The sequence below is a fragment of the Elephantulus edwardii genome, unplaced genomic scaffold, assembly GCF_000299155.1.
Source record: "Elephantulus edwardii isolate Elephantulus edwardi_28Jun2011 unplaced genomic scaffold, EleEdw1.0 scaffold00061, whole genome shotgun sequence".
NCBI classification, from domain to species: domain Eukaryota; kingdom Metazoa; phylum Chordata; class Mammalia; order Macroscelidea; family Macroscelididae; genus Elephantulus; species Elephantulus edwardii.
In genome coordinates, this window is record NW_006399811.1 from 6,972,948 (window position 1) to 6,990,348 (window position 17,401).

Sequence of the window (17,401 nt, forward strand, 5' to 3'; positions counted from 1 at the left end):
TGCAGTATACTACAACCTGATAATGTCTCAAACAGATTCATGTGCAGCTTAACCATGTTAGCCAGATACATGAAAATTTCTTTTAGTAGTGTATCATTGGGTACTAATCATTTTGGGTATTAAAATCATTGGTTAAAAAAACAAAAATTAAGAGATATCCATTTTTGGTCCCTCCCATAACACTTTATTTGTTGTTATTTGCATTCATTATGTGTCTTTGACCTCGTTTTGTGTTTTTATCTTGCAATACATGATTTGTAATATAAATGGAAAATTTATATCTTTGACTATATGCTAAAAATATATCATCATTAAAGCATCATATTGATCTTTTAATGTATGAATTTCTTTTTTTTTAACACTGAGGTTTAAATGAGATGATGATAATGTATACAGTAGCAGCCCAATGAATCACACTCAGAACCAAATCTATTGTTAATAAATTGATACCTACTATTAGGAGTCCTGTACTTGACTGTGTGGATCACAACAAATAGTAAGAAACATTCAAAAGAGTGGGACTCCCAGAAAACATGGTTGAGCTCATGTAAAACTTATTCTTGGACTGGACTAAGAAGCAGTCCTCCAAACAGAGCAGGGAAACACTGCATGGTTCAAAGTCAAGCAAGGACTGCATCAGGTATACGTCTTCATACCTTTTCAGTTTATATCCGAAACAGATCATTTGGGAGACTGGCCTTTATAAAGAGGAAAGTGGCATTACGATTGGAGGAAGATTCGTCAACAATCTGTGTTATGCAGACGACACAACTTTGCACACTGAAATTGAGGAGGACCAAAAGTATTTGCTGCAGAAAGTTAAGGACTACAGTCTTCAGTGTGAATTGAAGGTAAACATTAAGAAGACAAAGATTCTCACCACTGGACCAATTGGCCGCATCATGATAGATGTAGAAGTAGTGTGTGAATTTCTAATGGATTGTTCTATATTATTTAAGAGTACTTATTAATATTTGTACTCTTCTCCATTTCTTTGGAGAACAATACTAAATGTCCCATGGACTGGCAAAACAGCAAACAAATATGGCTTGGAGAAGATGCAATTAGAGTGCTCCTTGGAGGCAAAGATGATCAAGTTTCATTTCATGTCCTTTGGGCATATTTCTAGAAGAGGCTATACTTTAGAGAGGGACATTATGCTTGGGAAGGTGGTCACTGAAAGAGGAAGACCCTCGACCAGATGGATTGACACAGTGACTGCTGCAATTGGACTTCAGTGTGTCAAGAAGTGTGACGATGACACAGGATAGGACAGGATTCAGATCTGTTGTTCCTAGGCTCATTATGAATCATACTTGATCACATCCCACAACATATATATTTGGAAAATATTTATTTATACACAAATATAATTATTTGGGAAAATCAGTGACAATTTTTAGATGAGGAGAATTAATTAATTCCTCTTGTATGTAAAATAATAGTCATAGGCTCCTATTTGGGAGCTCTAGTGGCCTAGTGCTAAGAAGCTACACTGCAATCCCAAAGGCATGAGATTTGAATCTTCAGCTGCTCCACTGAAGAAGGATGGACACTTTCCATCCATGCAGTTCACTGTCTGGAAACCCACTGGAGGATCAGCTATGAGATGTTTCTGACTCAGCAACACACATCAAGAACAGGCTGTTGCTATGCAAAATTTACCTTCCAGTATGTTTTAAGTGATGGATTAGGTTTAAATAAAAGAGTTGTCTGTATTTGTGTTGGTTGTATTGAAGAGGATATGCTAAATGTTTGCTGTAACTGGTTTATAGTCCTTTCTGTGGACTTCTCTTCCTCCTGTCTATTTCCTTCAGTAGCTGTAGTGATTAAGTGGGTTACATGTTTAGCTGCTAAATGAAAGTTTTAAACCTTTCAACTAACTGCTCACTCTGTCTAAGAAACACGAGACAATCTGCTTTTGTAAAGAAACGGTAAGGGACAGTTCTGACTTGTAGGGTTGCTAGAGTCAGAAATGACTCATTGGCAGTGGATTTGACTTTGGTCACTTGTTTTAGATAAAATGAAAAGATTTTCACTCTTAATTGAAAGCAGGAGTGGTATCCACTTCCATAAAATCTTGCCTCTGGAAACCCTATGAACCTGGAGAAAGGACGAAAGTTATACAGGTGTCCAGGACTTTGTTCATAGGGTCGCTATGAGTCGCCTACTACTTAAGGGCACTTAACAACAACAACAACAGTGTAAGTCATGTAAATTGTGTCATGGCTTTTACTGTGTTTGTCAGCTTACCAGAGAATGACTGATAGGTTTCTTTAGAAAAATCTGTATTATTTCCTAATTTTCACTGTAGATTCAATGATTCGTGATCCAGCTAGGTGACAATTCAGAAAAGATGCATATTTCACTGGATTCTATTTTAGTTGAAACCATGGAGAGAGGTAAAAAAGTTTTAATGCTTCCAGAGTCTTGACAATTTTAGTTTTAATGCCATCTACCTTCTGTTTTCTTAGGTAGAGAGACAGTGTCACTGTATTGGCTATGTAATCAATTCTTAGAAGCTCAGAAACCGATCTCTGAACTAGTGGTAAACGATTTACCCTTCTCTAAGGATCTCATTCCTTTTAAAGCTTTGTTTCTCCACAGCAGCTGTCCCTAAAAGAAAGTGATGATACTCAATTAAAAAGGAGACATGTGTGGGTGTGTATTAATATAGGAAGAGGCACTAAATATAACAAAAGGAATGTGCACTAGATGGAATTTTAGATTAGTTCTTAGTATAATACGTTTATCTACCAGTGACAGGAATATGAAACTCAAAAAGAAGCTTGTGTCTTGATCATTTAATAATGCAACATTGTAGTGTTTTAAGGGCCAGCTGTGTTGGGTTTTGGTTTTTTTTAAAAAAAATTAGCAAAATACCTACCTGTCCATTTAGACAAACTTGCATATAGATTCTTTTTTTCCTTCTAATGGTTAATATATAATGATTTTGTTTTGTGTATTTTATATTCTTTTTCACTAAAAGGTTTGCGATGAACTGCTGATGTGACTGGTCTTTTGGCAGTAAAGGCCAGGCTGTCGTTGACAACTGTAATCTCAACACTACTTCATTCATAACCCAGTTCTGTGTAGTTACTTAAGTAGTGCTTGACCCAGTGGAGGAGTTATGAGACATACTGTGCAAGCTGCTGTCTTGGGACAGGAGACCTCTGAGTGTCTTCGCTTTCCCGGTATCAAGGAGTCTCCTGGTATGGTGACCTGAGGCCAGAAGTTCACAAGGTTTTTCTCAGCTTCTGACGCATAGTTTTAGGAGAAGTAAGTCCTATTCTGATGATACCAACCATCTTTTAAAAACACTTAGGCAATAGCACCAAACAAAAATAAGCACTGCTACAAAGAAGGTAACTTTCATTAACTGTCTTGATTGCCTACTATGTAAGTCCTGCCTTCAAGGAACTTACTACATTATTATCAGGTAACACTCTGCCCTGCAATAAAATGGAGTTAAAAATCTTCATATTCTTGGGTAGAATTCTTTATACTATTGAAACTGAGAGGGAGGCAGTGACTAAATTTTTTGCAAACCTTTAAAAATAGAAAATTGCTCATCAGACAGAAGCACTAAATATTACTGTCTTCTTTGTCTAAAAAAGGATGATTGGATGTCCACAGGGAATTGACTGACTGGACTCAAGCTTACTCATTGCCATTGAGTCAGAACTGACACATGGCTGACCCTGCAAATCACTGACTGGACTACTGTGATCAAATACTGTGAAAATTAAGACCCGTGAACTGAGGGGAAAAGGAATCTGGTTAGCTAAGGTGAAAAGCCACAATATATATTCATTTCATGAAATTATTATGTTTTATCTAAATTAATGATCTTCATTTTATATCTTGAACATATTGAATCATTTACTCTTCAGTATTGGTCTTACTTATCAAGGGGAATGGCAATATTTAAGGCCTCTAGGATCAATGACCCATTATTGTTGTTAAGTGCCATCAAATCCACTGTGACTCATAGCAGCCTATTCTGAACCATCATCTCTATCTCTGATAAGATCAAGCCCATTGTTATAGTCACTCTGTCATTCTGTCTTCTTTAAAGGTCATTGTCTCTTTCTTTGGCCTTCCACCTTTCCCATCATGAGGTCTTTTTTCCCATGGGCTGGTCCCTCTTGACTATATGCCCAAAGTATGTAAAATGAAATTTCACCAACCTTTCCTCTAAGAAGCACCTTGGTTGTACTTCCTCCAAGACAAGTTTATGTTGTTATGTACTGTCAAGTTGGACCTACTTACAGCTGACCCTCTAGTGGGTTTTCAGAGGCAGTTACTTGCAAAGGAGGAGATTGCCCGTCCTTCTCCCATGAAGCCGCTGGTGGATTAGAAAAGTATGTAGGGTGAAATGTCACCATCCTTACCTCTAAGGAGTATCTTGGTTGCACTTCTTCCCCAACAGATTTATAATTATTATAAATAATTGGCCATCTCTAAGGTTCATTGTCATGTTAAGGACAAAGCAAAGGCCAAAGTCAGTCATTTTAGTGTTTGAGTAGTTATCAGTTACTCAGATGGTTTATTTATTGAAAAAACAAGCTACTTCCTGACACTGTGACAAAAAATGAGTATTGGAACTCAGATGGCTGACTCTAGTGGCTTTTTGAGGCTATGCCACCAGAGCTCCCTCTTGGTTATCTAGTACTACTTTAACAAAGATAACACAAGTGGTGACTTTAATAAAAATTTAATCTCTTTTAATTTAGAAGACTAGAAGTAGAAATTCAGGATATTAACCCTAGGGGGCTCCGGTGGCTTTCTGGTAAAGGATTGTGCTGCTAACTCAAAAGTTTGTGATTGGAATTCATCAGCTGCTGCACAGGAGAAAGATGGGTAATCTCCTCCCATGTGATTTACTGCTGCAGGATCGACTATGGGTTGGTTTTGACTTGATGGTGCACAATAACAACACCTCTAGGAAAAGCCACTTTCTGTTGGCTTTCAAGGAAGGTCATTGATTCCTTTAGCATCTTTAGGCCTGGCATTCCCTGGAGAGCTTTATTTCTTAGTGGTACTCAGGTCCCCCTTCTGGATTTATGAATTTTTTCCCTTTTATCTCTTGTGAGATAAATGCAGCCCACATCCTAGGGAAACTCCCCTTACATAGGATTAGGACTGTAATGGGATTAAAAGTATTACATTCCAGGGAGCTCTGGTAGCCTAGTGGCAAGAAGCTGCACTGCAATCCCAGAGGTATGTGGTTCGAATCCACCAGATGTTCTGCTCAAGAAGGGGGGGGCAGTCTCCTATACTAGTCAGATCTGATTTGATGGTACACGCACACACACACACACACAGACACAGAGAGAATAATAAAAGAAAAAAAGTATTACATTCAATACTTGATCTTTTAGGACTGTTTATTGGATTCGGGGGGATTATTACATAGCTTTTATATTATGTCATGTTGTTAGGTACCATCAAATGCAACTCTCAGTGACACTATGAACAACAGACCTAAACTCTGACCTATCCTGTGCTGTCCTTTTTATCCCTGACACACTTGAGCTGATTGCTGCAGTAATGTCATCAGTCTCTCTTTTGCTAACCTTCTACCTTTCCAAGTATGATGTCCCTTTACAAAGAATAACCTTTCCTAACAACATATCCAGAGTATTTGATTATATACCTGTATGTTGGGGAGGAGTAAGGGTGAGTAGGAGACACAATTCAGTCCATGACAGGTAATAAATTAATAAAATGAGTAAAATTCAATTTTTTTCAGATGACTGACTGGTTTTACCTTGCCTTTTCATGTTAAAAAGGAAACTGAACATTGTTGATATAGTTAAAAATAATTTGATCATAAATAGCTAATACACTGTAGCATTACGATTCTTCATTGTAATAACTTTTAAAGAGCCTTTCATGTTTGATACAGTACTGGAGAAAAATAAGCACAATTATCTGGAAGTGCTATCAAAATATTTCTTTCTTTGCTAATGACATATTTTTATGAGTCCAGATTTTCTACATGCACTTTAACTAAGACAACATAAAGCAACTGATTTAATTTAGAAACAGATGTAGAAATCCAGCTGTCTTTGGTTCAGCCAGATATAAAAAAGAGTTGCAAAAATGTTAAACAATGTCACTCTTCACAGTAATTTTTTTTTTTTTTATGGAGGAAGAGATAGTTACATTTTATTAAAAATGTGTTATGGCAACACAACACTTGAAGTGCATGAAGAGAACAAAATATCATTACAAAGAATGAAGAGAAAGAAAAAATGAAAATGGATGTCAGAAGAGACTCTAAAAATTGCACTAGAGCATTGAGAAACCAAAGGATGCCATAGTAAAGAGCTGAAGAGAAGATTTCAAAGGGCAGCTTGAGAAGACAAAGCAAGTATTATAATGAAATGTGCAGAGAGCTGGAATTGGAGAATAAAAAGGGAAGAACTTGTTCTGCATTTCTCAAGCTGAGAGAACTGAGAAACAAATTTAAGCCTCAAGTCAAATATTGAATGATGCTATGGGCAATATATTGAATGACCCAGGAAGCATCAGAATAAGGTGGAGGAATACATAGAATCACTGTACCAAAAAGAACTAACTGATTGACACTGAAAATTTTCAGGAAGTACCCTATGACAGAAAGTACATGGCAGGAGCCAGAGGTAATGAAGGAGGAAGTGGAAGCTACATTGAAGGCATTGACAAAAAAATAAGGCCCCAGGGATTGATGAGATACCAATTGACTTGTTTTATGAACAAATACAGCCCTCTGTGTCTGGAAATTTGGAGTACAGCTGTCTGGAGAACAGATTGGAAGAGGTCCATATTAGTTCCCATTTCAGAGAAAGGTGATCCAGCAGAATGGGGAACTATCTTAACAATACCATTAATACCACATGCAAGCACAATACTGCTAAAGATCATTCAGAACAGGCTAGAACAGTAGTATATACATAGGGAATTGCCAGAAGTTCAAGCAGGATTTAGAAGAAGCCGTGGCACCAGGGTTATCAATGCTGATGTCTGATGGGTCCTGGCTGAAATTAAAGAATATCAGAAGAATGTCTGTTTGTGCTTTATTGACTATGCAGAGACATTTGACTGTGTGGATCCCAATAGTTATGGCTAACTTTGAGAAGAATGGAAATCTCAGAGCTAGGAGCACTCCATGGTTTAGAATTAGGAAGGGAGTGTGTCAGGGTTGTATTCTGTCTCCATACCTATTCAGTCTCTGTGTTGAGCAAATTATTTAAGAAGCTAGACTGTATGAGAAGGAATATGGCATCAGGATTGGAGGGAGATCCATCAGTATCTTGTGTTACAGAGATGATACAACCTTGCTTACTGAAAGTGAGGAAAACTTGAAGCACTTGTTGCAGAGACCCAAAGAATACAGTCTTACATGTGTATTGCATCTCAGTGTCAAGAAGACAAAGATTCTTACCACTGGACCAATAGGCAACATCATGATAGATGGAGAAAACACTGAAACTGTAAAAAACTTCATTTTACTTGGATCCACAATTAACACCATTAGTAATCGGGAAATTAGGAGACATACTACACTGGGGAAGTCTGCAGTTAGAGACTTAAGGAGTGGTGATGTCAGTTTGAGGGCAAAGGTGCATCTGATTCAGGCCATGGTATTTCCAGTCACTTTCTATGCATCTGAAAGCTGGACAGTAAATAAGGATGATAGAAGAATTGATGCCTTTGAGCTGTGCTGCCTGTCAACTGCCAAAAGAACAAACAAATATGTCTTGGAGAGGCTCTTTGGAGGAAAGGATGATGAGGCTTCACCTCACATACTTCGTGCATGTTGCTAGGAAAGGTTATTCCTTGGAGAGAGACATGATGCTCTGAAACGTGGACCATTGACAAAGGAGAGGAAGACCCTCAACTAGGTGAATTGCCACAGTGACTTCTATAATGGACTCTGGTTTGTCAGGAGGTGTGAGGAAGGCACAAGATAGGGCAGGTTTCAGATCTGTTGTTCATAGTGTCACTTTAGGTTGTACTTGACTATAGTTAATAACAACAACATGGCCAAACAAAATGTGCTTGTTATGTTTATTTTTAAATGAATTGGTAAGTAGGTTTCCACTTCAGTTTTCATTTCTAATATGGTAAATATTAATAATGATAAGCACACATAAACAAAAGCTCTTAGAGGTTCTTAATAAAATCTCAGAGGATGCTGGGAACAAAATTGAGAGCCTCTGGTCTATAGAAAAAAATATCCAGTCTTAGAAAAAGACTTTCCAAAATGATCATTGAGTAACCTCTGATTCCTTTTAATGGTTCATAAACTACAGTATTTTTATAATGAGGCCAACATCAATGTCCTTCATAGCCCCATAGGAATGGGACAGAGAAAATAGCAATTTTTTTTCTAATTTTGTTATTAAGATTCTTCTTTGTAATTCTAAATTGACCATTTCTCTAGTGAATTTTAGATACTTAAAAATATTAGAAGTAAGTCACTGGAGCAACAAAAGATTGTGATGGAGATGAGTAAGATAAAATAGGGCAAAAATCTGACCTTGTTCTATTAATGTAGCCTCAGTGTACAAGTCTTTCAAGGGTGCTATTAATAATCCCTCAATTAACCGTGAAAATAAGGACAAAGTAGAATGAAAAATTCAAACTTATGAGTTATTTTAAAAAATCTCATTTTATCTTCTTACTTAAAAGGCTTTTTAAACTTTTAGTTTGAAAGTACTTAAAACGACCACCACCACCAGAAACCATTTCTTTTTTTCTGATTTTCTTTCATAGTATGTATTATTAAAATAATCATCAGAGGACTGGACATTAGAGAGTGTAAAACAAGCAAAGAATCAAACCCAGCAAACACTATGAGGTTAGAATGACCAATGATGAATTCTAGAATAACTAATCAGTTTCAATCTAGACAGCATTTTTGGCTGGAGGGTCCTAAGACTTATTATGAAACCTATCTTATTTCCACAATATCATGAGGAAAAAGGAGCCCCTAGAAGTGCAAACAGTTAATATTCTGACTGCTAACCAAAAGGTTGGCATTTAGGAGGACTTCTGGAGAAAGGCCAGACAATCTACTTCTGAAAAAGCTTCCATTTAAAGCCTTATGAAGTGCTGTACTACCTAGTCACACATGGGTCACCATGAATCAGAATTGATGGGAGCCATTAATGTAGAAACTAGGAACAAAGCTCAGTTTAATATTTGCTCAAAGGAAGAACATTAGACAGTGAGACTTACTTAGTCAAGATAACAGAGAAAAGACCAAGTTTTCTTAAATACAGCATTAATATAAATTTGTGTTTTGTCAGGAAAAAACCTGCACTAGATGAGAAATGTCCTATCTTCTACTCTGATTTTTCTGGAGAGAGTATTAGTGTTTTCTTGTTGCCATAAGATTACAATGTAAATGGAATGAATAACTTAGGCCACTTAGTCTTTCAAATAAAAACTTATCGGGACCACAAAACTACCACATTTGCACATAAATAACTCTCAAAGTCAGTCCCTACATTATAGAATAAATAGAACTTGTTTTTATTATGTGAAAAATTATTTATTTTTATAACAGCTTTTAAACTAACACAGAATTCTATGAAGCAGTAAAAGTCAGGTGTTTTTTTTTTAAAAAGTTTGATAATTTTAAAAAGTTTTGATATAAAAAAAACTTTAAAATAATTTAAGATGCAATTCTAGCCGAAATAATTTAAGCTATATAGAACACAAGAAGAGAGTTGAAGTAGTGGGGAGTTAATATGAATGTCAAGGTTACAATTAACAATAGTATTCTATTCTACAGAGGAGGTAAATGCGCAAGTGAATACAGTGGAATAGAAAAAGAACAGAAACTAGACTTCTAAGAATTACATGTTCAGCCAAGCCCTGCTACTGTGTTTTTGTTAGGTGCTGTTGAATATGATTCATAGCGACCCTCTGAATGACAGATCTGAACTGTGTCCTATCCTATGCCACCCTCATCATGTCTGTTATGCTCAAGCCCATTATGTTAATCTTGTGTCAGTCTATCTAACTGAAGGTCTTCCTCTGCCTTTTCAAGCATGATAGCTGTTTCTAAGGAATAGCCTCTTCTAGCAATGTGCCCAAAGTGTGTGAGGCACAGTTTCTCCATCCTTGCCTCTAGCCAAGCCCTAGTCGGGATTTTTGATCTGGAATTATTTGTAGAGTTAAGCTTTCCAAAATTTGAAGAGCAGTAACAAGTTTAGGTAGATTTTTAGACAGGAAAGTAACATATAAGGGACTGCAAGAAGACATATTCCCAGTCGCCCCACCTACTGACTCATTTAATTCTCACTGTGGGTATGCATATTTGGGTAATTAGAGGGTAAAAGATTTTAGAAATAATTTGAATTTTCTTGAAGTTAGTATTAGCAATACTTATCTCAGTAGCAAAAAAGATTTTTAAAAATCTGCAGAAATCAATGATAAATCCTTTTGAAAAAATAATCATCTAATAAATTTAATGTGCTCATTATGTTTTAAAACTTGTGTTATTAAATTTCATTATGATAAAAACTCTCATGGGTATTTGTTTCCTAATCTTACTTCAGTTTTAGTTCCAATGATATAACTAACTAGTAATAAATAATGTACTTAAATAATCCCTGTTGTATATTCCTAAGAAGAATTAGTTCTAAGTGGTTAAAGAGCTTTTTAATAGATGTTGAGCTTGTTTTGAAAACCTTCTATAATGGATCTATTGTATGCTTATGATTAAAATAGGTGCCATGATTCACAGCAGCCCAAATGTTGAATGATCAGTTTGTATTAAAAAATTTTAAAGTAACATATATGATAATAACTGATACTATATAAGAAAATGAAGTATTTGGGATGAGTTGAGATGTTTTGCTTTGATGTATACTTTCACCTCTAATAGACATGATGAAAGATTAAAGTTAGAGCTTAACTTGAGGAAACTTGCTTATGTGTTTTTAAGAACTTGCTGTCCTCTAGTGGTAATATAATGCTATAGTTGAAACCATTTTAATTGTAACAAACTTGTTGACCTGAAGGTGGTACTGAATCACAGGCTATTCTTCATGAGGGTTCTGAGGTTTTTTTAACAGGAGCAGATTGCCTCCTCTTTTTCTCTTGGAGCAGCTGTTATATTCAAGCCGCCTATCTTTCCATTAGTAGCACAATATACAACCCTCAGCTCTAGTGGCCTAGTGGATTGCACAGCAATCCTGAAGCCACATAGTTCAAATCTACCAGCTGCTGTGTGGGAGAAGGATGGGCCATCTTCTCCACTGCAGTTTACTTTTCTCTGATAGCCTACCCTTGCCAGAGGGTCAGCTGTGAGTTAGTTCCTACCGAATAGTATACAACAGTACCAATCCACAAAAGCTCTTTAATTCTTACACTAGCTAAGTAATAAGGCCATTTTGAAGGCGTGACATACCAAGTAAGTGCACTTTTCCACTTCTGGGTCAACAGTATTCTCATGTAACCTGTAGTTCCTCCTGATGACTAGAAACTGTATCTTGTATTCCTGTCACACACTCCCTCATGCCTCTGTATTTTGAATGCTGTTGGGTTAGAGTTGAAGAAACCTTCCATTATTTTTAGTGCTTTGGTAATCTCTGTGTCAGGCTTGTGCTAGTTCTGTCTGGCCCAGATTATTCCACACTTCTTTACTATAGACTACAGGATCAGTTCTCTTATTCTGTGCATTACTGCTTTTATTTTCCATAAGAAGTTTTCAGTTTATCTTTGGGATTTATGCTTGAACTTGACTCTGAGATTTTTAAATACTAATTTAGTAAGCATGATCAAGAGTTGACCCTTGTTTTCTTCTTTGTTCACGCAGACGTAAAAGGCCCACCTACCCACCGACTGTCTTGTGGTCAGTCACCCTACACAGAGACAACAACATGGGAGCGGAAGTATTGCATCCTCACAGACAGCCAGTTGGTGTTGCTCAACAGGGAGAAGGAGGTGAGATGGATGTTACTGAGAAAAGCTACTTCCCTTTTCTGATTCAATTCCTCAAATAACCTAGTGTTTATTTGTCTCTTGCTTAGTATATGTATGAAAATTGAAGCCTTATGACTGATAAAGTTCATGTAAGCCTAAAAGACTGCTAGCATCATAATGAGGGGCCATTGCTATGAAAGAGTAAGCTCAACAAGTTAGACCTACTTAATGTGAGAGTGCCCAGAATTCAGTCCCTACCTAGATCATAGTTCTTTATGATTGGAATCACATCCAATCTCTCGACTTTAAATACCTTTTATAGTGGTGATTCCTAAATTTGTATTTCAAGCTTAAATATTTCCTTTTTTCTAGACTTAACGCATTCGCTGGCCCTTTATGCATATCTGCTTGGATTTGTATTAGCTGTCAACAACATGCCCAAGACTGAACCTCTAATTTTCCCCTCCAGACCTACCAGAAGTCATTCCTTTTCTATTAACGGCCCAAATGTTCCTTAGCTACTACTCCGGCACATTGGCTTTGTCACTGTTCTTGATCAAACAAAGCAGGCAAGGCCTTGGCTTTTCCTCTACTTGAACAGTCTTTTCTCAGATTACTGTACAACTAGCTTTCTCACCTCTGTAGTCTTTCCTTACATAGTTCCCACTCTGTATGATCTCCTTTGACCAGTTTACCTAAAATTGTAACCCTGCCCTTTCATGTCTATCCAGAACTTCTAAACTAATTACCTTGCTCTAATACCACCCCCCAGGTTATTTTCTAGTCTAATTACCTAGTCCTAATACATGCCGCCTCTCCCCATGTTATCTTCCAAAATAATTATTTTTGTATGTTTATTGTCTTCCTCCACTGGAGTGTAAGCTTTAGGGCAGAGATTTTGTTTTGTTCAATGTTATATCCTATATTGCTTAGAACAGCTCCTAATGCATAATAAACTAAATTATTGATGGTATGTTAAAAATCCCAGATTATAAAAGATATTAGAAACTTTAATTCTTGAATGTCCATTTAATTTGGTTTAAGTTTGAGAGGTTGCGCCTTCTGTTCAATTTTCAACATTGCTCAGTCTTGAGCCATCCTCAGAATTGTTGCTATTTAAGTTCATTGTTGCAGTCACTGTGTCAGTCTATCTTCTTCATGGTCTTCCTCTTTTTATCGAATCTCTGTTTTATCAAGCAGTCCTCTTCTGAGGACTGACCCTTGTTGACAGAATGCCCAAAGTAAGTGAGAGGTAATCTGGGGTTTAGTAACAAAATTCTCTAGTTTACTTGGTCCTATCTCTTGCAGGTAATAAGAAAATATTTTGGCCTTATATTCTCTTTGATTTGGGTTGGTGGGAAGCCAGCTGGGGTCTTTCCTGGCACCTATGCAAAAATAATTTCTTTCATAGCATACATACTATTTGGCACAATATGCATGAAGCAATTTACTGAGTCAGTGAGTCATTTCTCAAGGTGATACTCCTGGCAGACTTCTCATCCAGCATTCTGCTCAGGTCACCTCTTCTGCTACATTCCTAAATTGGTAATTGGTGTATTTAACACTCTTCCCATGTATACCCGCCAAACAGACTTTTCTCCATTGCTGACAGAAAGCATGCAGAGTTGAGAGAGAACATTAAAGGATGCCACATACTGACTGAATACTTGAGTGGTGCTACACAAATAGGATTCTCCCACATTGCAGCAGTGTGTGGCTGAAGATAGCATTTAAATCCTTATTGAACGCTCTTAATTGATCTTTTTAACACAGTAATAAACCACCCCCTGATTAGTGGAGTAGGGCATGAAAACAGCTTTTCTAGATATTTTTAGCTCAAATTTCTTAGCATCATTTAAAGAAATTTTTAATTGTTAGTGTAAAATTCCAAGGATAAGAATTATGGTTTCAAAAGAGTATGGAGAAAGGTAAGAAGTAAGGGAGACAGAGTTTCTGCTAGTCTTTCATGTAGTGGTATTAACACATGCTAAATTTATCATATAAGTAGCAGGTGCAGAAATGTCTTAACATTTTCTTTTCCTAGAGACTTAATTGAATTTTCACGATTTAATGAAAACATAACCACTTGTCTCAGGGTGCTTCACTGGTTTTTAAGCTTATCACTCATTCATCATTTTTATTTGGTCTGTTGATGTAATCTCCTAACTAATCTGACTCTAATCCCTCTGTTTTTGAGACCGAGAAAGATATTTTTCTAAGCAGCAAATCCTATTATTCTTTGTCCTATTAAACATCTTCCTGTGGTCCTGAAGATTTCCAGAATAAAATGACACTTTCTTGGAATGGCCTTCAAGACTCTTTGCTGTCAGAATCTTGTCTTCCTTTGCAAGTCATGTTCTAAAAATTTGGTTCTTTTTGTGATTCGTCTAAAAAAATAAGATATTTCTTGACTTTGCATCTTTATATATAACAAAATGCTCTTCTTCTTAAAGATACAGTCAGAGCATATTTTTTTTTCTATAAAATCCTTTTTGTCACCATCTACTCCATGTAGGCAGCTCTGGTGGCTTAGTGTTAAGAATCTGCACTGCAATCCTGAAGGCACATGGTTTGAATCCACCATCTCCTCCATGGGAGAAGGATTGGAAGTTTCCTCCAGTGTGATTAACTGCCTTTGGAAACCACCTGGAGGGTCAGTTATGGGTCAGTTCTGACTCCACACTATGCAACAACAGCTCCAGGTAGTCAGTATTTCAGTTAACCATTTTCTTGTGGCTATATTATTATTTTTCATTTACATCTGTGGAAAGAATTGCTGGAGAAGCTCAATATCAGCTGTGAAAACTGGGCCAGGTGCTGATTGTGGAATAGACCACCAACTACTCATATGTAGGTTCAAGCTGAAGCTTAGGAAAATTAAATCAAATCCACAGGAACCAAAATTTGACCTTGTGTCTATCTCACCTGAATTTCAAAACCATCTTAGGAACAGGTTTGGGGCCTTGTACAATAAATGAGCAAAGACAAGATGCGCTGTGGGAGGATATCAAGAATATCATCCGTAAAGAATGCAATAGGTCATTACAAAGATATAGGAAGAAGAAAAGACTAAGATGGGTGTCAGAAGAGACTCTGAGTATTGCACTAGAGCACCAAGAAGCCAAAGCATAGGGAAGAAATCAAGATATTAAGGAATTGAACAGAAGATTCCAAAGGGCAGCGTGGGAAGACAAAGTATTACAATTAAATGTGCAAGGAGCTGGAGTCAGAAAATCAAAAGGGCTGAAATCACTCAGCATTTCTTAAGCTGAAGGAACTGAAGACCAAATTTAAACTTCGAGTTGCAATACTTAAGGATGCTGTAGGCAGAATATTGAATGATCCAGGAAGCATTAAAAGAAGATGGAAAGAGTATTGTTCTAAAAGGAATTGGTGACCACAGAAGAATTTAATGAAACAACATATGAGCAATAGCCTATGGTGATGAAGGAAGAAGTTCAGGCTGCTCTGAAAGAATTGGCAAAAAACAAGGCTCCAGGAATTGATGGCATACCGATTGACATATTTGAACAAACAGATGCTGCCCTGGATGTGCTCACCAAGTTATGCCAAGAAATATGGAGGACAAACACCTGGCCAACTGACTGGAAGAGATGTATATTTGTTCCCATCACAAAGGAGCGTGATCTGACAGAGTGCAGAAATTATCAAACAGTATCATTGATATCACATGCAAGCAAGATTCTGTTGAAGATTATTCAAAAGCGACGGGAACAGCACATCAACAGAAAACTGCCTGAAGTGAAGGCTGGGTATAGAAAAGGCTGTGGTACTAGGGATCTTATAACTAATGTCAGATGGAGCTTGGCTGAAAGCAGAGAGTACCTGAGGAATGTCTATCTGTGTTTCATTGATCATGCAAAAGCATTTGACTGTGTAGATCACATCAACTGTGGCTGACTCTGAAGAGTATGGGAATCCCAGAACATTTGATTGTGCTTATGCAAAGTAATGGAGATAGGTGTATTGGAGACAATACGATTGGCATGGGATAGACTAGGGTTTAGAGCTGTAGTATATAGGGTCACTATAAGTCGCAGGCGACTCAAGGGCACATAAAAACAACAAAACTGCTTATTTGTGACCACAGCACTTAACACATATTGGTGGTTTAGTAAACAATAAAATTGGGATTATTTATTCACATATGGGGAAAGGTCTTTATGGGCTATTTTATTCCGCTCCTTAAACATATTCTAAAGTTCTTTAAAAGGATATATGATTAGATATTATTGTTATGACAGGAGTCTAGAATGAAGAAAGCATAGTGGAGTGGACTTGGGGGGGGAGGGATTGAAGAACAAGGAAAGCATTTTTTCTTTTAGTTTTCAAAAAGTTTTAAAATAAAAAAAGAAAAGAAAAACAAATTTTTAAATTTTAAACTTTTTTGTATATTCATAAAAAGTTTACAAATCATATTATGTTTCATCCAGCTATTTAGAAACACTTTGGTATATAAAATTAATTTAGATAGCTTATTTAGCTAATTACAATGTCTTAATAAACTTAGTATATATTGCCTTTCCCTTCATCCAGTTTACCTATTTATTAAATATTTCCTCCCTCTCTTTCCTTTTTCATCTCTACTAACCTAAGGCTGATTCTGTCAGTGTATAAACTTCTCTTTAGGTTTTTTTTTTTTTGGTATTAGTAATCTTTTACTATAATTGTCCTTTTGTGACCAACTTAAGTAACTTATTTTAATGTTGATGTATTATTGCATTGGTCAAGTCCACTGTCAGGGACTTCTCCAAAATAGTGGAGAGCAGTGACATCAGTTTGAAGACTAAGACCATGATCTTTTCAATCACAAGCTATGTATCAGAGTGCTGGACAGTGAATATGGATCACAGAAAGAATTGATGCCTTTGATTAATGGTGTTGTAGAAGAGTACTGAGTGTACTCTTGTCCATCGATTTTAAAAGAGCACATAATTATGTCTTGAAAAAGTACAGCTTGCTCCAAGGAGGCCAAGATAGTGAAGTTTCATATTTCATACTTTGGGCATGTTGCTAGAAGAGGCTATTCCTTGGAAAGGGACAGTAAAAGATTAGAAGACCCTCAACCAGATGGGTTGACACAATGACTGTAACAGTCAAATGTGTTAGAAAAGAAGAGGATAGCACAGGATAGAACAGAGTTCAAGTCTGTTGTTCATAGTTTCACTGAGAGTCATACTTGAATTGAGGTCACCTAATAAAAAACAACATATGTAATAATGCCTAATAAAAACAGATATGTCTTGGAGAGGGTACAGCTGGAGTGCTCTTTGGAGGCAGGAATGATGAGGTTTTTCCTCACATACTTTGGACTTGTTGCTAGGAAGTGCTATTACTTGGAGAGGGACATGATGTTGGGAAGGGTGGAGGGTCGGCAAAGGAGAGGAAGACCCTCAACCACGTGGATTGATGTGACTGCTGTAGTGGGCTCTTGTGTTTTAGGAAGAGTGAG

General features: G+C 36.9%; 1 protein-coding gene across 2 annotated transcripts in view; it reads left to right on the plus strand.

Annotated features, from left to right (window-relative positions):
* Window positions 1-17,401, plus strand: part of RASAL2 (RAS protein activator like 2) — a 460,670-nt gene that overhangs the window by 203,471 nt on the left and 239,798 nt on the right. For both annotated transcript variants that reach the window (XM_006887716.1, XM_006887717.1), the window contains exon 2: window positions 11,822-11,949. In XM_006887716.1, coding sequence (XP_006887778.1) covers window positions 11,822-11,949 — 128 coding nt within the window. The remainder of the gene's footprint in view (window positions 1-11,821; window positions 11,950-17,401) is intronic.